The sequence below is a fragment of the Carcharodon carcharias genome, chromosome 10 (assembly GCF_017639515.1).
Source record: "Carcharodon carcharias isolate sCarCar2 chromosome 10, sCarCar2.pri, whole genome shotgun sequence".
Lineage (NCBI taxonomy): Eukaryota > Metazoa > Chordata > Chondrichthyes > Lamniformes > Lamnidae > Carcharodon > Carcharodon carcharias.
In genome coordinates this window covers 36,788,680-36,809,078 of record NC_054476.1, presented here as the reverse complement: position 1 = coordinate 36,809,078, position 20,399 = coordinate 36,788,680, and the positions used below count along the sequence as shown (strand labels likewise).

Below are 20,399 nucleotides of genomic sequence, written 5' to 3'. Positions count from 1 at the left end.
AATGGGTGAGAAGTGATTCAACAGCTGTTTTTAGGATTCTAAAAGGACTAGAGATAATGCAGAGCATGACAAACTGATTATCATGTCTGAAACAGTAGAACCAGAGGGACAAGGCCTGTGCTTGAAAGGGGTAATTTCAAATCCAATCTGCAGGAACAATATTTCAGTGATTTTGAGGGGTCAATTTATGGAACAGGATCCCTGGGGAGGAGGGGCGAGTTAATTAATATGCAAATGAGGTCTGTTTCTCTCAGAAAATACATTTTTGTGACACAGTCTATCAGTAATTTGAAACGTGATGTGTGGTGAGTGTCACATGCTTGGGAGGAACAGGTGATTTTGTACCTATGGTTTCCAAAGCTCTCCATCACTGGGGTTTTCCCTCACCTCATGTGTGGGTCCATTGTAGACTCACTGACTGGAATTTTCTACCCACACCCCCCCTCCACCCCATGACAGGGCTGGCGAGTCATTGAAATCTCCATTCACATTGGTGGGACCGGAAGATCCCGCCGGCGTGTGGGGCTGGAAAATTCCGGCTATTGATAGGGATTGATCTGTGTGATTACTCAATAAATCCACTATTACTGGATCTTGGGACTGCCAGGATGATAGGAGACTTTTCCAGCCAGCAATTTCATTCTTCCTATTGGGGGTCTCTGGTCTTTCCCCGCAGGGGTTCTGTCAGTTTCCTACCAGATGACAATGTGAAGCACACCCCACCAGGTCCCCAAGAAATTCAGGATCACAGTTTTCTTGCCTACCTCCTGAAAAAGGAAATAATGATACAGCGTTGTGCACACGACATACCCATCGGGCCTGAGATCTGGAATAGACCTGTCCAACGAGAGCTGGTCACTGAGGTAGCTGTTGTAGCCATAGTACTGGAACTTCTTCAAAGCAACCCTTCGATTTTCAGGAGTAAGGTCGTGGCCCCAGTGACTGAAGAGGGAGGAATCAGTGAAGACATTAGCAGCCACATTCTCCTCCAGCTTCTGTGGAACTTCTGGGGGGGAAAAAAAAACAAAAAAACTTACATTTATATAGCGCCTTTCACACCCTCAGGATATCCCAAAGTGTTTGCAGCTTTGAAGTGTAGTCGCTGATTTTACTGTAGGAAACCAGAAGGGCAAAAGCAGGTTGTACAGCAGAAACCAAATGGTATAAAAGGATTTGTGAGGTAGATGAACAAGTCCTAATTTCATAGCAACATGAGTGATGCATTTATTCTTATCACACAAGGGTAAAATAGTGTTTCCACAGGTGAAACATCACCGACTGGGGAGGACAGCTTGGCAAGTTAAGCACGGGAGTTTTAGGGTTAAGGAGGACTCTGTGAGGCCTGAATTCCTGCTATGTGATTCCGGTGTGTGCAGATGCAGCCCAGGCGTAGATATTTGTTCAATTACCCCTTTGTGAATATCACATTGAAACTCCTCATGGCATCAACTCCCTGAGACTACATGACTGTGGGGGTTGGGGAGTGTTACTGAGGTAATGTCTAGCCACAATGCTCCAGCATTTTGGAAGGGGTCAGGCTCAATGGACCAGCTGGCCTGCGTCTGACAATCTTCTCCGCCGATGCTGCCAGACCTGCTGAGTTTTTCCAGGTAATTCTGTTTTTGTTTTGGATTTCCAGCATCCGCAGTTTTTTTTTGTTTTTATCAATTTGGTGTGGTTGAATTAAAAAGAAAGAAAGATCTGTATTTCTCCAGCACCTTTCACAACCCACCCTAAATCTTTTCATCTCTCTATCTCACTCTCCTATTTTAAGGAACTCCTTAATACCTACCTCTTTGAAGAAGCTATTGGCCATCTGCCTGAATATTGTGTTATGTGGCTCTGCCTAATTTTATTGTATAATGTTTCTCTGAAGTGCCTTTGGATGCTTTATTGTGTTAAAGGCGCTATATAAATATCAGGCGTTCCCTTTTGGTCTGAGGAGGGTATGAGAGAGGCGCAAAGGAGGACAGATGATCAAAGAGTGGCAGCAGGGGAGGCTTCAGAGTGAAATTGGGAATGGGACAGGGGGAGATTGGGATGGGATGGTGGGGTGGGGATTGGGGGTGGGACAGTGGAACATTGAGTGGGTCAGCCGGAGATTGGGATGGGACGGGGGGAGATTGGGAAAGGAACAACTGTTGATTGAGTGGTGCCAGAGGGAGATTGAGTGGGACAGCTGGAGATTGGGAATGAGACTGTAGGTGTGACTGAAGGTGAGATGCCCTGTGTCTGTACCTACATTATTACTCAGACACTCATCGGTATATTTCATAAATAAAACACAGGTTCTGAAAGAAGAAAAATAGATTCTGGAAGGAAGGAAGGAAAACTGCTCTTAATCATCAAAGCTTCAAATGTTGGTATTGCCTTTCTGCAATAGCAGCCAAGACTCTCAAATACACAAGGATGGGAACCTCACTATGAAACCAGAATTCCAAACTTTCAAAAATACTCAGGGGAATGAAACCTTTTGATCCAAAGCCTCCCTTAGCCAAGGAGCCTGCCAGCAACACATTTGAAAGTCTTAAAAACTGACATCTCCTTAGATGTTTCCTGCACTAGAGTTAACAATGGGATATTTATTACACAAAGCGAGTCAGGGTCAAGGTGAGCAATGATCCACAGCCAATGGCAGCTTCCTCAATTAGCACAATATATGTCTGTGCAATCCCATCTCTGCTCAATGGGTTACACTGTGTGATCAACCTGATGGAAAGTGAATGCATTTAACATGAGCTGCATCCCCAATACTGCACTCAAAGCAGATCCTTTTCAAAATGACAAGTGAAAGACCTGAGACTGTCATTATTTCAAAAGCTGGGCAAAGCAGCAGTCTTGCATGCATGCCTGCGTCTTGCGATGATGTGCAGCCATGTAGAAAACATAATCAGTCATAATCTCAACTGGAGTCTTAAGAAAGGTAAGGAATGGAGTCATAAATTGTCTCTCTGATTGTTCTTCTTGCTATGAAACCATGACAGTGAAAAAACAGAAACTTGTCAAAAAGGACATTGGCACAGGTTAAACAGAGACTGAAAACAATGACCAATTAGGTTTTTGTGACAATCCAACAGCCTCATGGTCACGTTTACTGACACAGATTTTTTATTTCCAGATTTTTAAAAAACTGAAATCAAATTTTTAAAGAGAAATTTAAGCTCACATTGTCGGGATGATTCGCCCAGGCCTCTAAATTAAAAACCTGATAAATTAACCACTTCATCACTGTACCAGGAGCCAATCTCCACTTCAAGCTTTATACATACATTGAAAACACCTTGACCCTGTTACCCTGTCCTCATGAAAGATAACTCTAACTCCTTCAGATTGCCCTCAGCCTCACAAGGCCTTTCTATTCAAAAAGGACATTTACGTTTATATAGCATCTTTTACAAACTTAGGAAGCCCCAAGACACTTTACAACCAACACAGAATCTCTAAAGTGTAAAGTGGATAAAAGTGGCAACCAATTTATACACAGCAATTTACACTTCCTCAGCACTGTCCCTCTGACAGTGCAACATTTCTTCAGTACTGCCCCCATTTGACAGTGCAGCACTCCCGTTGTAGTGCCCCTCTGACAGTGCAATTTTCCATCAGTACTAATCCTCTGACAGTGCAGCACTCCCTCAGTGCTTCCCCTCTGACAGTGCAGCATTCCCTCAGTACTTCCCCTCCAAGTATCCAGTGTTTCCTCAGTCTCAGTTCTCCTAAACAGCAATGTGATAATGAGCAGATAATCTATATTTTAAAGATATTGATTAAGACATCAACATTGGTCAGACCACCAGGTAGAACACCCCACTCTTCTCAGCTTAGTGGCCATCGGAGAAGGTAGAAGGGGCCTTGGTTTAATGTTCCATCCAAAAGACAGTTCCTCCAACTGAGCAGTACTCTGCCTCTGGCAGTGTAGCACTCCCTCAGTATTGCCTCTCCAACAGGTGCAGTGATCCCGCCGATGCTGCCAGACCTGCTGAGTTTTTCCAGGTAATTCTGTTTTTGCAGTGATCCCTCTGTGCTGACCCTCTGACATGCTAGCATTCCCTCGGTACCACCCCTCTGAAAGTGCAGCATTCCCACAGCAGTGCCGCTCCAACAACGCAGCACTCCCGCAGTTCTCCCTCTCTGACAATGTAACACTCACTCAGCACTGCGCCTCTGACAGTGCAGCACTCCCACAGCTCTACCCCTCTGACAGTGCAGCACTCCCTCAGTACTGCTCCTCCAATAGTGCAGCACTCCTACAGTACTGCCACTTCAACAGTGCAGCACTCCTTCAGTTCTTCCCCTCTGACAGTGTAGCACTCCCTCAGCACTGCCCCTCTGATAGTGAAACACATTCCCTGTGTTGCCCATCTGACAGTATACCACTCCCTCAGTACATCCCCCTCACTCTGCAGCACTCCCTCAGCACTGCCCTTCTGACAGTGCAACATTTCTTCAGTACTGCCCCCATTTGACAGTGCAGCACTCCCTTTGTAGTGCCCCTCTGACAGTGCAACTTTCCATCAGTACTAATCCTCTGACAGTGCAGCACTCCCTCAGTACTTCCCCTCCAAACATCCAGTGCTCCCTCATTTCTTGCCCTCTGACAATGTAGCATCAATGGTGATTTTTGTGTAGATTATTCATGACAAAACAAGAAGTGCAGCTCAAAACATAGTGTTTACAGGAGAATGTAGGACCAGGAGCAGTATCTTCAAAAATGAACATACACATGTGTATATCACCAACCCTGCAAATGAGACCTAACGATAACTACATACACTTCAGGATCACATTGGAACTTGTACCGTAATGTGAGGTAACATCTGTTTTCACCTAAAGCCTGTACATAGATGTAACTAAAGTATTTCTGTTGCCAGCTGTTCATAGAAATGACATAGCTCAGCAGCCAGCTGTTATGGGGTTGATAACATAGCAGTAATATTACTAGGTGTGTAGTCCTAAGTCTTGGGCTAATGCCCTGGAGACATGAGTTCAAATCCCACCATGGCAGCTGGGGGGTATTTAAATTCAATTACTTGATAAACCTGTATAAAATGTTATGCTGAACAATTTCTATAGCATCTTTAATGTAATGAAACATAAAGCACTTCACAAAGTATGACACTGAGCCACATATCTTCAGCTACTTCATCAATGACCTTCCTTCCATCATAAGGTCACAAGTAGGTATGTCCACTGATGATTGCACAATGTTTTCAGCACCATTTGCGACTCCTCAGATACTGAAGCAGTCCGTGTCCATATGGAGCAAGACCTGGACAATGTTCAGGCTTAGATTGACAAGTGGCAAGCAACATTGGCACCACACAAGTGCCAGGCAATGACCAGCTTCAACAAGAGAGAAACTAACCATCTCTCCTTGACATTCAATGGCATTACCATCACTGAATCCCCCACTATCAATATCCTGGGGTTTCCATTAACCAGAAACTGAACTGGACTAGCCATATAAATACTGTGGCTACAAGAGCAGGTCAGAGGCTTGAAATCCTGTGGCGAGTAACTCACCTCCTGACTCCCCAAAGCCTATCCACCATCTACAAAGCTCAAGTCAGGAGTGTGATGGAATACTCCCTACTTGCCTGGATGAGTGCAGCTCCAACAACACTCAAGAAGTTCAACACCATCCAGTATAAAGTAGTGTATTTGATTGGCACCCCATCTACCAACTTAAACATTCACTCCCTCCCCTACTGACGTACAGTGGCTGCAGTGTGTACCTGACAAAAAATATACTGCAGCAACTCACCAAGGCTCCCTCGACAGCACGTTCCAAACCTGTGAGCTCAACCATGTAGAAGGACAAGAGCAGCAGATACATGGGAACACCACAACTTGCAAGTTCCCCTCCAAGTCACTTACCATCTGACTTGGAAATAGATCGCCGTTCCTCCACTGTCACTGGGTCAAAATCTGAAACCCCCTTCCTAACAGCACTGTGGGTGGCCCTACACCACATGGATTGCAGCGGTTCAAGAAGGCAGCTCACCGCCACCTTCTCAAGGGCAATTAGGGATGGGTAATAAATGCTGGCCCAGCCAGCGATGCCCATATACCATGAATGAATAAAAAAATTAGGAGGTGACCAAGGTCAAAGAGAAGAAGTGTCTTAAAGGAGGAAAGCGAGAGAGAGATGCAAAGAGTTGTAGGCAACTGAAGGCACAACTGCCAATGGTGGATTGATTGTAATTGGGAATGCACAAGAGACCAGATTAGAGGAGCACATATATCTCAGAAGGTGGTGGGATTGGAGGAGATTACAGAGATAGGGTGTGGCAAGGCCATGGAGGGATTTGAAAACAAGGTTGAGGCTTTTAGAATCAAGATGTTGCTTGACCAGGAGCTCATGTATGTCAGCAAACACAGGGTAATGGGTAATTAGGGTTTGCTGCAAGAGGCAGGCAGCAGAGCTTTGGATGACCTTAAGTTTACCATGGGTAGAATGTGGGAGATCAGCCAGGAGTGCATTGAAATAGTTGAATCTAGAGGTAATGAAGGCATGGATGAGGGCTCCAGCCTCAGGTGAGCTGAGACTGAGGCGAAGTTGTGCAAGGTTACAGAGGTGGAAAAGGCAGTCTTAGTTGTCTTGTTCAAGTATATTATGGACTTTATATTTTTTTAAAAGAGAACAAAAGGCTTCAAAAATATGGCCGTCAAGGATCACCTGACTTCACTTGTGGATTGAAACACTGCTCTGTCCCCAGAGGGAGCTAAAGGAACTTTCCAGACTGATGTTGACTCAATGCCTATTCCTGAAACTAATTCAAAAGGGTAATTTCAAATTGAATGGGTCATTCAGATACAGACACTAGCTATCCCAAACTCTCAGAGTATGAAAGTCATCACACAGGATGTATAATCGACCCAGCTACTCACCTTATTTGGAAAAGGGCTTTGGACTTGTAACAGATGACCTGGTGAGACAGATATGTTTGTGTCTGCTTTTAAAGCAGTAGGAAGCTGTTCTGGAGACAGAAATCCATCAGACAACTATTGAACCAGCTGCACATTAGCCAAAGGAGTAAACAACCATACCTTGAAAGTGGGAGAAGGACTCTCCCCAACTGTTCCAACTTCAAATTCACCTGAAAACCAACCTCCTGGGGAGTCAACAACAAGAGCTTCACAGCTTACTAGAAGTCCTCTGCTTTACAAGACCTCCAAATGAACCAAAGCATCAGCTCATCTAAGAAACTACAGGCTTGCAATGAAAAAGACTGAAACAATCATAAATTGTAATTGTGCTGTTTTTTTCCTCACCTGTATCTAATCTTTGTGTGAGTGATAGTGTGGGTGAGTTGACATTGCACTTTAAACCTCTGGGGGAAGTATGTGATAATAAATAACCTTCCTTATTTTAAAATTCACAAAAAGCTTGTTGCTAGAATTAATTAAATTAGGAAAATTGCTCTGAGGGTAAGAAAACACACATTCCTCACATACAAAACACACTGATCATGCGCAGTATGAAGACAAATTGGACACTGCAGTCACGATCATATCCACTGTAAACAAGCCAAATCTGACTATAAAGGAATTGGAAGCAAAAAGCAAAAGCAAAGTAAATCCAAAATATTGAAGCAAGGAACAAAGGGGATTAAAGCTGTAAGCTTTGTGAATACCAACAATCGAAAATAAGGTGGTTATTTTCGATGTGAAAGCATTTCCACAAGAGGAGGACTTAACTTGGCAAAAAATAGTATCCCTAAACATAGATCAGCTAAAAGCCATAGTTAAGCAGGTAGAACCAAATGTAGATAATAAAGCATGGAGACCTAAGATACTAAATCCTTAAGACAGCAATCGAACCAGCTGCATGTCAACTAAGCAGCCAAGGTAAAGAATAATCATACCTTGAAAGTGGGAGAAAGACTCTCCCTAACCTGTTCAAATTGCAAGTTCACCTGAGAGCCAACTCTCTTGCAGAGTCGACTACAAAAGACTTCGAAGCTTACTAAAATCCTCTGCTTTACAAAACTTTCACTTCAACCAAAGCATCAACTCACCTAAGAAACTACAGGTCTGCAATGAAGTAGCCTGAGGCAATCTTAAATTGTAATTGTATTGTCTTTTTCCTCATCTGTATCTAATCTTTGTGTGAGTGATAGTGTGGGTAAATTGAGTGAATGAGATGTCTCGTTTTTAAACCTCTGGGGCAAGTGTGTGATAATAAATAACCTTCCTTATTTTAAAATTCACAAAGAGTTTGCTGCTGAAATTATTTAAGTTGGGCCAATCACTCTGAGAGTAAGAAAAGACACACTCCTCACACACAAAACATACTGATCATGGGCAGTAAGAAAGCCTACAAAATCTGTCTGTGACATTGTGATAACATGAGTATGGTGCCAGAAGCTCATCACAGGATCAAACGTGACTCCAAGGTTGTGAACAGACTGGCTTAATCTCTGTTGCCAGGGAGAGAGATGGAGTTGGTAGTTAGGGAAAGGAGTTTGGAGTAGCAACCGGAAACAATGGTTTTAGTTTTCCCAATAGCTAATTGTAGGAAATTTCTGTTCATCCAGTGCCGGATATTGGATAAGCAGTCAGATAATTTAGCAACAATAATGGATTTGAGAGAGGTGGTGGTGAGGTAGAGTAGGTTTTCATCAGTTTGCGAGTGAAATATGCTGTGCCTTCGGATGATGTTGCTGAGGGGCAGCACCTACATGAGAAGTAGGAGGGGACTAAGGGTAGATCCTTGGGGGTCACCAGAGATAACAGTTTAGGAGCAGGAAGAGAAGCCATGGCAGGTGATTCGCTGGCCACGATTAGAGAAATAAAAGTGGAACCAGGTGAGTGCTGTCCCACCAAACTGGACAACAGAGGGATTTAGGAGGAGGATGGTGTTGTCAATCATGTCAAAGGCTGCAGATAGGTCAAGAAAGATGAAGAGGAATTTACCTTTGTCACAGTCACATAGGACTGTGACTTTGGTAAATGCTGTTTCGATACTGTGGCAGTGGTGGAAACCTAATCGGAGGGATTCAAGTATGAGGTTCTGGGAAAGATGGGACTGCACTTGGCAGGTGATGACACGTTCAAAGACATTGGAGGAGATAGGGAGGTTGGAGATGGGGTGGAAGTTTGCAAGGATGGAGGGATCAAAGGTTCATCCTTTGAAGGGAAGGTGATAATGGCAGATTTAAAGGAGAGAAGGACAACACCTGAAGAGAGAGAACCTTTTACGATAACAGCTGCACAATATCCATCATCTACAAGACACAGGTCAGGAGAGTACTGGAATACTCCCCACTTGCCTGGATGAGTGCAGCTCCCACAACACTCAAGAAGCTTGACACCATCTAGGACAAAGCAGCCCGCTTGATTGGCAACACATCCACAGGCATTCACTCCCTCCACCACCGATGCACAGTAGCAGCAGTGTGTACCATCTACAAGATGCACTGCAGGAATTCACCAAGGCTCCTTAGACGGCACTTTCCAAACCCACGACCACTACCATCTAGAAGGACAAGTGCAGCAGATAGATGGGAACACCACTACCTGGAAGTTCCCCTCCAAGTCACTCACCACCCTGACTTGTAAATATATTACCATTCCTTCACTGTCGCTGGGTCAAAATCCTGGAACTGTCTTCCTAATAGCACTGTGGGTGTACCTATACCACATGGACTGCAGTGGTTCAAGAAGGCAGCTCACCACGACCTTCTCAAGGGCAATTAGGGATGGGCAATAAATGCTGGCCCAGCCAGCGATGCCCACATCCAGTAACATAATAAAAATTAAATCAAATAAATGGGTGCCAGGAGGGGAAGCTGGCTGATCAGCAGTTTAGCGGGAATAAGATTGAGGCAGCAGGAGCTGGGCCCCATGGGCAGAATGAGTTCAGAGAGGGCAAGAGGAGAGGCAGGACAGAAACTAGAAAACAGTGTAAGTTTAGGGCTAAGGCAGCATGGACTGTTAAAGTCAGTTTGGCTGGGTGGGCTACTGGAAGAGAGTGACACAGCAGACAGCTGATCAGATTGTCTCAAGCTTAGTGACAAAAGAGTCCATGAGTTCCTCATACTTATTGGAGATGAAGATGAAGGAGATAGGGAAGAGGTGTTTAAAAAGAGTGTAATAGAGAAAAGAAGCCCGGGATACCTTTGCACTCCAGGATGATCTTGGAATAGTGGGTGGTTTTGGCAGCTGAGAGTAGGACTATTAATAATTATTAATATCAATAATTAATCTCATTAATAATGATCATGAAGCTATTGGGCTGTTGCAAAAACCCATCTGATTCACTGATGATTTGAAGGGAAGGAAATTTCCATCTTGACTTGGTCCGGCCTACTTGTGGCTCCAGACCCACAACAATGTGGTTGACTCTTAGCTGTCAAGCCACTCAGTTGAATCAAACTGCTATAGAAAAGTCACATTCTGTGGATATGCCTACACCAGATAACACCAGCGGTTATGGCGGTGGCTCAACAACACCTGCTCAAGGGCAATTAGGAATGGACAATAAATGCTTGTCTTGCTTGTGATGCTCACATCCCAAGAACAATTTTTTTTTAAATTAGCTCATCGTGCCAGTGCCTGCTCTTTGAAAGAATTGTCCATTTGGCCCCACCATCCACCCTCCCTGCTCTTTCCCCATATGGGGAAATGTAAATATGTTCGTTTAAAGTATTTATCCAATTCTTGTTTGAAAATTATTGTTGAATCTGCTTCCAACCCCCTATCAGGCAGTGTATTCCAGATCATAATAACTCACTGTGTTAAAAAAAATGCTCCAAATATCCCCTCTGGTTCTTTAGCTGATTATCTTAAATCACTGTCCTCTGGTACTCACCCTCCTGTCAGTGAAAACAGTTTCTCCCTAACTACTCCATCAAAACTTCATCATTTTGTTTTTGTCTTTTAGTTACTTGATGAGCTGTCACTAACAAAATACAATCTCATTGGCAGCAGGTTATGCATGTGGCTGGGACTGAACAAGATGACCTGCTTGTATTCCCATCAAGTGTCTCAGCTGGTGTGGCTGAGAATATATTTTGGGGAAGAGATACCACACAAAATCATGAACATTTATAAATAACGGTGGAAAAACACATGCAAAAAGAAAATAACTCAAACCAGTTTTGCAAACGGGTAACGAGGAGATCTTACAATAGATCTGGTTCTCCTTTGAAGGATTTCTTAAAATTTATTGCACGACTGTTGAATTAATTTGAGTAAACAGTGCTTCCATTTGGCTTTCACAGTTACTTCCATAAATCTTCTCCTGCTGTGGAACTAGTGTGTCTTCTATGGTTTCTTTTCTATTTTATGTCTCATTCCTGCCCATTCATTCATCATCTTATTTTCCAAGCAATATTCTGTTCTCCATAAAACCACCCAACAACAAACTGCCAATTTGAAGAAGGTGAAGGAACTCTAGCCTTTGGAGCCACGTCCCTGTAACCACAGCTGCAACTGTAACAGACAACAACAAGTTTTTTGAGGAGACCAAGATTCTGGTTAGCATAAATCTTTCCTTCTAATCTTCCAAAAAATTTGTAGCATAGAAAATTTACCCCACTGAAGGAGGCCATTCAGTCCAATGTGTCAATGGCAGCCTAATCCCACCTTCCTGCACTGCTACCGTAACCCTGCATGTAACTGCTCTCCAAGGAGACATCCAAATACTATTTAAATGCGGTGAGAGTTGTTTCTGCCTCTGCCACCCTTTCAGGCAGTGAGTTCCAGGCCCCCACCTTGTGCCTCCACCTTGGCAGTAATTGTGTTTCTGTTGAAAATTGAGAAGATTTTTAAATTTCTGAGACAAATGCACTTCTTTAATTTTGTCAGGCAAGACTCAGTGGAGACATTCTCACCTCTTGAAGCAGAAAGCTGTGAGTTGCAGACTCACTCCAGGGATACCCACTGTAGGACTGAGAGAGTGCCAATTGCCACAGGTACCAGGTTTCAGATGAGAAGGTCCCATCTGGACATAAAAGGTCCCATGGTCATTATTGTTTCATTACCATTGTGCTCTGCCATTGTTTATAACACTCTGTTATCTATTTGCCAGTTTGCTGGATATCTTAGATGTCTGGATTATCTCAGAACAATGCAGAGATTACATTAGTTCCAAACCCACAACAGATTTATTTACAATACTTTAAAACATCACAGAACTTACAGAATTTGTATACACGTGGTCTCAGCCAGAATCCAGGTTTCTTCTCTAGAAGCTTCTCTGTTTAATTATCTCTCTAGCTCCACCCACAGGCTTAAGCAATCAAGTACAGTTACATAGATGAGAGAACCAACTATCATAATCAAACATAGCTCATCAAACCATTGAACACTACACTCAGGATTCTGCATGCTTTCAATCAAGCAATGTTTTCCCCGGGGCTCAGGTGGTTTAGTATACTAATGGATTTCTGGGCTCTCAACCAAGAATGCATAATGAAGCTTGGCTAAGAACCCAGAGTACTGAAACAACTGAGCCCCAGGGAAAGCACTGCTTGATTAACAGCTCTGGCTCTCTGATCGCTTCTGTCAATTGCACAATGTTTATTTACACAAGATAAAGAGGTTTCAAGTGCTTGCAGTTTCTGCAATTGATACTTTAAAGGGTCTGGATGATTGACACTTTTATTGGTCTGAGGTAAAAAGAAATTTTTTACAGAAAGTGGAAAGTTATCAATGTTTTCTTAAAGCTTATTTTACACATCCTATTGTCCGTATAGAGTTTGATGGTTGTTTACATTGTATAGTGAATGAATGGGCATGGAAGTGCCATAGCATGGGGTATAAGGGGCCATAGAGGTGGGTGGGGGGCATACCTTGGCAGAGAGGCATGAGGGGCGACAAGGGGTAGGTGGGGACATACCTTGGCAAGGGGGCTTTTGAGGGGCCTTAGGGGTTGGATAGGAGATCATGCGATGGCATGGCAGTGTGGGTTAAAGGCCTAGAGCACCAAGGCAGGCCTTTAAAACAGCTCATCTCCACACCTGACTGCCTCTGTGGCTGTGTGTGAACACTTTCCCAGGTCGACTGTCCCAACTGCAGCCCGCACCCACCTGCAACCCCCTCCGCACCTGCCCCACCCCCCCATCCACCACTGACCCCAAACAATTAAATGAAATACCATCTTTCCTGGCACTTACTCCTAAATTGGACAGGCCAAGCCCAAATCTTCCCAATTCCAGCTACCTGTCTTGAGGACAAAAATCCAGCCCGGAGAGTGGGATTAGACTGGGTGGAATATTAAAGGGTGCAAGGAGTGAGTAGGAGAGCAGAATAATAAAAGGTGGACAGTAAACTGGAGAATGGAATTAGGCTGGATGGGATATAAAGTGAGTACCCTTTCTCCGCCCTCTTTCTGTTCAGGAACATTCCATAATTTATTCTATTGTTACTGCAGTTGTTAGTTCAGCAAAATATTTCAAATGGTTAGAAATTAGGAATAGGGCTTTACAAGAGCGGAATTCTCGGCACTTACTGGAATATAGACATATAAAGCTGGTTTGATAAAATCTGTTGGGAAAGCAGTAACTAAAGCTCCCTTTTAACCAGCCAAGTACAACCATGCATCTCCTGTTCTTGTTAAATAATCTCTTTTATGCTTTTGGCATCTGGCCAGACCTGCCACAGGAGACACAAGTGCTTCATTCAAACAGGTTGATCTCATTTGAGCTCTCACCTGAACTGAAAACTTGCTCACATGTCAAAGAGGAAATGAGGATCTTGGAACAAAGCAATTCAGTGTTCTCCTGTGAGCCCATTAGCCACAACACTGCAATATCCAAACTCTTCCATCAGCTTTGCAAGTCCAGTGCGATTCAGGAAAGAAAGCTCTTGTGTATTTTGGTTGCCCGATCACATGCTCAGCACATCCCAATGCAACCTTAAACTTGCTTTTCTCGAAGTGGAGACGGCACAGGAAGATCCCACAAACTGTAAATGAGATGGCTTAAAATGGAAACTGAAACGATTGAAAACACTGAAGGTGCTGTCATGGGCAGAGATGAATTGATATTTCATTTGTGGCTAAGTAAAGAATATTGGCTAAGAGGCAAGAACACACTGGACTGTTTATACTCATATAGGAAAATGTTTTGAGAGCACCAAAAAGATAACACTCCTGGCATTGTAGCAATGGCCTAGTCTCGGACTTTTACTGGTTCACTGTAAGGATGTGGGCATCACTGTAAAGGCCAAATTGTTGTCCATACCTGGCTTGCTTTGGCCACCCAGTCAGCCATTTTTGTGTGGCACTGGAGTCATACATAGGCCCATAAGGATAAGGACAGCAGGTTTTCTTCCAGTAAGGGCAGCATTGGGTTGCTCTCTGGGGTAGCCTAGTAAGTTACCAGGCAGCTGCTATCATACATTTTGTATCATAGCCAAAGCTGAATTTTACATTCTCAGATTTCAAGAGTGCAAAATGGTCCTAGGCGCTGAATTATTATGGCCTGAACTGTACCCAGCATGACAAAGGAACAAGAAAATGTCAACTAAAAATCACCCATTGTCAACAGATATGTACCAGCGTGTAATCAAGATTAAGACAGCTTAAACACATGTTCCATGGTCAGAAAATAAGCCACACCAACCCACCCAGCTCAACACCAATTCCTCTGGATGGAGAGTCTAGAACACAGAGTCACAGCGTCAGGATAAGGAGTCGGCCATTTAAGGCTGAAATGAGGAGGAGTTTCTTCACACAGAAGGTTGTAAACCTTCAGGATTCTCTGCCCCGGGGAGCTCAATTGTTGAGTATATTCAGGACAGGGGTCAATAAATCTTTGGATTCAGGGAATTAAGGGATAGGTGGGTGGAGCAGGAAAGTGAAGCTGAGATAGAAGATCAGCCTTGCTCTTATTGATTTGTGGAGCAGGCTGGAGCAGCTGAATGACCTTCTCCTGCTCCTACTTTGTATGTTATTTATGCTCATTTAGTCCAACATCCAGTCCACCCAGCTCAGTACCCAAGACATCAGCCTTTTCAGTGAATGTAAACCTCAATATCTTTGCTGGTAATGAGGACCATGGTTGACTCTGTACCATAAAGCCCGATACAGAGTGTTCTAGCTCCAAATAAGTAAATATGGAACATTTCAAAGACAAATGCAGGCTTAATTGAGACAGCGAAAAAACAATTGTGCATGTATATATAGTTATGATTAAATATGCCAGCCCTGAGGTTATACTGTCAGACCATTCAATACCAAATCTTAAAATGTTCATCTGGCATTTGTCTCTGCCACATTGGCAATCTGTTACAACTTAAAACAAAGGCTAACATTTCAGATTAATTAACAGGGAGAAATTTTAGACGAAAGCCCAGAATAGTTTCAAGACCATAAACATGGCCCTCTCCACAGTTTCTTTCAAACTCTATCAGAAAACAATTGCCATGAATTATCAGCAGTGTTTACCATCTCCACAAAGAGTCCTTTTATGGAATCATAGAAGCGTACAGCACAGAAGGAGGCCATTTGGCCCAATGTGCCTATGCTGTCTGTTTGAAAGGGCTATCCAATTAGCCCCACTGCCCCTACTCTTTCCCCATAGCCCTTTATTTTCCACTCAAGTATTTACCCAATTTCCTTCTGAAAATTACTCTTGACTCTGCTTCCACTGCTCATTCAGGCAGCACATTCCTTTCTCCATTTTTAAGATGCACTTTATTTGCCAACTGAAATGCAATGACAAATGGAAGGTAATTACAAATTAGCATGCAGTTTGATTCCGGTCTGAAAAGCAGAACATGGAGAGTTGGCTTTGCTTCTACTGTGGACGCCACACTCACAGGACACATGCGGACACATAACAATCTCTGCTTTCATTCTGAAGGAAGTTTCCAACTGCAAAACAATCAGGGCTTTTAAGAAGGAAAGAAATTGACCTTTGGTGCTGGCATCAAATCTGCATCTCATTGGTTTTCAAGATACAGAAAAAAATGTACCTTGATTATCACAGCAAGCCTACATATAATCACCATCGAAATTTCTCCTATAAAAGGGCAATCAAAACTAGGCTGGTGCTTCCTCAATACTCAAGCTAACTACTCCATCCCATATCATTCGATACTCTTCAAGTATTTATAGGAACATAGGAATAGGAGGAGGCCATTCAGCCCTTGAACCTGTTCTGTCATTCAATTATATCATAGCTGATCTGTCTCTTAACTCTACTTTTCTGCCTTATACCCGTTAATACTCTTGCCTCACAAATCAGGTCCGTGCCCTTTCATCAAAACTGAAACGTTAACTCGGTTTCTCTCCACAGACGCCACGTGGCCTGCTGGTATTTCCAGCCTTTTCTGTTTTTACTTCAGATTTCCAGCACCTGCAGCGTTTTTGCTTTGGTAAAAATCTATTAATCTCAGTTTTGAAACTTTCACTTGTCCTCTAGCCTTAACAGCTTTTTGGGGAAGAGAGTCCAAAGTTTACTGTGTTGAAGAAGTGCTTCATCGTATCACCCCTGAACGGCCTAGCTCTAATTTTAATGATAAAAGCAAAATACTGCAGATACTGGAAATCTAGAGCAAAAACAAAAATACCTGGAAAAACTCAGCAGGCCTGACAGTATCTGCAAAGAGGAATATAGTTGACGTTTCGAGTCTGTATGACCCTTCATCAGAACTAAGAAATACAGAAATGAGATGAAATATAAGCTGGTAGAGGGGGGTGGGACAGGTAGAGCTGGATAGGGGGCCAGTGGAGGCCAAGAAGAGACTGCCAAAGATGTCATAGGCAAAAGGACAAAGGGGTGTTGACAGTGGTGATATTATCTAAAGGATGTGCTAAAGGGGACATTAAGGGTAGCAAACAGGACAAGCTTGTGGCAGATGGCCCTAGTGGGAGTGGGGTGGGGGAAAGAGATTGAAATGGGCTAAAAATTGGAGATGAAATAATAGATTGAAATAAATTTAAAAATAGGTGGGAAAAGAAAAATATATTTGTAAAAAGTTATAAATTATTGGAAAAAGGGGGGATCGGAAAGGGGGTGGGGATGGAGGAGGGAATTCATGATCTGAAATTGTTGAACTCAATATTAAGTCCGGAAGACTGTAAAGTGCCTAGTCGGAAGATGAGGTGCTGGAGGTTGAGATCAAATGCAAAAGGAATGCGTAACCATTCAGCAACATGAAGACATGAAGACTGTCTTAAACTGTAGCATGGAAGAACAGTCAAAGAAACTTGAAGAGACTGTGCTGAATTATGGGAAAACACAAGATGAAGTAAACGAGATTCGCAAAGAAAAGGAAGACCTGTTGAAAGACATTCACACGCTACAAGGAAAACTCAGGTCAAAGGTTGCACATCTGCAAAATTATGAAGAGAAGCAGAATGAATTTAACGTCACTCACTCTGAACAAACTGAAGAACCAGTTGGCAGAGAAGACTCAGAATGTTTCATATTCCAGGAGGAAGCCGGAAGCCACAAGAAAAAGACAGAAGAGCTGAAGAGCCAGCTGAATGACAATGAGGAGGCATTGAAAGGAAAAGTCGTAGAACTTCCCAAGCTGCGAGCAGATAATGAAGCCATGAGTAGCACAATTACAGAACCGAAATAAGTTAAGGCTTCGCCGGAGCCAGACCTGGCCAACAGTGAATCCAAAATGAAGGACAAGGACAAAATTCTGTTGCAGACAGAGAAAGAAAAGAAAGAAATGAGATCAGAAAATATAAATCCGACACTGAAGCACAAGGTGATAGATATTTTAATTTTCTCTGGGGTTTTCTGTCACCATCTCTCTGGGGTATTTTGGTGCTCACAGCAATTTATTGAGGGTAAGCCAGAGAGGTCGATAGAGTCTGTGTTCTCCACAATTTAGAGTTTAAAATATCAAAAAAAGAAGAAATAGCACTGGATGTTTCACACTTACTGAGAACCGTTGAGTTGCTGAAAAATGAAATGACTGAAATTGTGAAGCAAATGGAAATGAAGGCTCCATTTGTGAAACGTATATGTTCAATAAGAATATGGCAGACATCACGGACGAAGAAAATTCGAGTCCAGTCTAGGAATGAACGGAGTGCACATTCCCAGCAGAAGGAACAGGACAAACCCACAGTGTTCTAAAAGCAGACGGGTTGTTAATTAAGAGAAACTCAACTCGAAGGAGCACAAAAACGAATAAAATGGAGATAACCAAGTACTAGAAGCACAGAGTACTACTACCATTCCGCCAATTGTGACAAACCGAGATGTGGAAGAACTGTCAGGCCTCGAGACTGTCTGAATTTATAAAGTCAGACACTTGTGTTCAGGGTGAAGGGAAAGCAAGTAAAGATTGTAGCTATTGATAGCTATACTCCGTTGGAAAGGAGGAGAGTTTTCTTTTGAAAAGAAAGAGGGATGTTGTATGTGCCTACATGCCATTGTAATGAAAAGGTGCCCGGCAGAGCAAGGGTTTACGTGGGACTGGAGAATAGCACTGCCCATGGTATGATGTATAGAGTCACATAGTAATAGACTCGCAGAACAGTCTAGAAGGAACCTGCATGGGAGCAACGCCATGCATAGCAGTAACTGAGATCTGTACATAGTTAAGGATTACCAATAAATGGTTCATGTTTAAACATATAAGTCTCAATATCCCATTAATGAGACACCAAATGAACCCATAACACAACGACCAGTAACTGAGTGCTCCTCAGCATCTACGTGGGCAGCAGTATTTGGTCCCCACCCACAAACTTGAAAGCAGGAGTGGCTCATAAAATGCAGAGCGTGGCTTCTCCCCCTCCTACCCACCTGTTCAGACTTGTCTTCCAATTTAATTGGGGGGGCGGGGGCGGTCGTGGTGGAGGCTTCAGGCCTCCTTGGTCCTCGAGTCTGTTGAGGTTCTTAAGTGGCCACTTGAGTGCCCTATCTCACCCCCGCTGCTAGTTTACCCAGGCCAGAAGGTAGTCTGGCAGCTTTTGCTGAGCAGGCTGGAATCAGGTATTTATTGCCTATCACTAATTGCCCTTCATTCATGTGGTGTAAGTACACCCACAGTGTTGTTACGAAGGGAGTTCTAGAATTTTGACCTAGATAGGGGTGTAAGTCTTGCCCTGAGACAATTAATGTCCTATGGAGCATTGAATGGCTGCGGGGAAAGTGGTATTGGTGGGGATGCATTCCCTGTTGACTTTTTTGGATAGTGGAGTGAGAAACCCTGCCATCCAAAAATTCCTGCTCCATGAATGGTACAAGACCACTCTCTTAGTGAATTGGCACAAGGTTATGAAGGTAGTGCCATTGATGTTGTGTACACTTTCAGAAGACATTTGATAAAGCACTGGTTATTGGAGGTCAATCATCTCAGTTCCAGGAGTTTCTCAGGGGGTAGTGTCCTAGACCCAACCATCTTCAGCTACTTCATCAATGACCTTCCCTCCATAATAAAGTCAGAAATGGGGATGTTCGTTATGACTGAGCAATGTTCAGCTCACAATTCACAACTCAGGTACTGAAGCAGTCCATGTCCAAATGCAGCAAGACCTGGACAATAATCAGGCTTGGGCTTACAAGTGAGTAACATATGCACCACACAAGAGCCAGGCAATGACCATCTCCAACAGGAGAGAATGCATCTATCTCCCCTTGACATTCAATGGCATTGTCAGCACTGAATCCCCCACTATCAATGTCCTGAGGTTTACCATTGACCAGAAACTGAACTGGACCAGCCATATAGATACTGTGGCTACAAGATCAGGTCAAAGACTGGGAATTCTGCAGAGAGTACCTCACTTCCTGACCCCCCAAAGCCTGTCCACTATCTACAAGGCACAAGTCAGGAGTGTAATAGAATACCCTCCACTTGCCTGGTTGAGTGCAACTCCAACAACACTCAAGAAGCTTGACACCATCCAAAACAAGGTAGCCCACTTGATTGACACCACATCCACTACCATCAACATCCACTCTCTCTACCACTGACACACAGTGGCAGCAGTATGTACCATCTACAAGATGCACTGCAGCATCTCACCAATGCTCCTTCGACAGTACCTTCCAAACCCACGGCCTCTACCACCTAGAAGGACCAGGGCAGCAGATGCATGGAAACACCACCACAAGTTCCCCTCCAAGCCACACGCCATCCTGACTTGGAAATATATCAACGTTCCTTCACTGTCGCTGGGTCAAAATCCTGGAACGCCCTCCCTAACAGCACTGTGGGTGTACCTACACCACATGGACTGCAGCAGTTCAAGAAAGTGGCTCACCATCACATTCTCAAGGACAATTAGGGATGGGCAATAAATGCGGGCCTAGCCAACAACGCCCACATCCTGTGAAAGAGTAAAAAAAGAAGTGCTATATAAGAGACAGAAAGTAGAGAGTAGTGGTAAACAGTTGTTTTTCAGACTGGACGGAAGTATACAGTGGGATTCCCCAGGGATCATTGTTGGGAGCACTGTTATTTTTGATTATACGTTT

At 43.5% G+C, this 20,399-nt stretch overlaps 1 protein-coding gene across 2 annotated transcripts in view; it reads right to left on the bottom strand.

Moving 5' to 3' along the window:
- galnt18b (UDP-N-acetyl-alpha-D-galactosamine:polypeptide N-acetylgalactosaminyltransferase 18b) overlaps positions 1 to 20,399 on the bottom strand; it is a 321,574-nt gene that overhangs the window by 170,340 nt on the left and 130,835 nt on the right. The window contains exon 2 of one of the 2 annotated variants that reach the window (XM_041197647.1): positions 811 to 1,006. In XM_041197647.1, coding sequence (XP_041053581.1) covers positions 811 to 1,006 — 196 coding nt within the window. Of the gene's footprint in view, positions 1 to 764; positions 1,007 to 20,399 lie in introns of those variants that run through there. The other variant, XM_041197648.1, reaches the window with a different exon arrangement.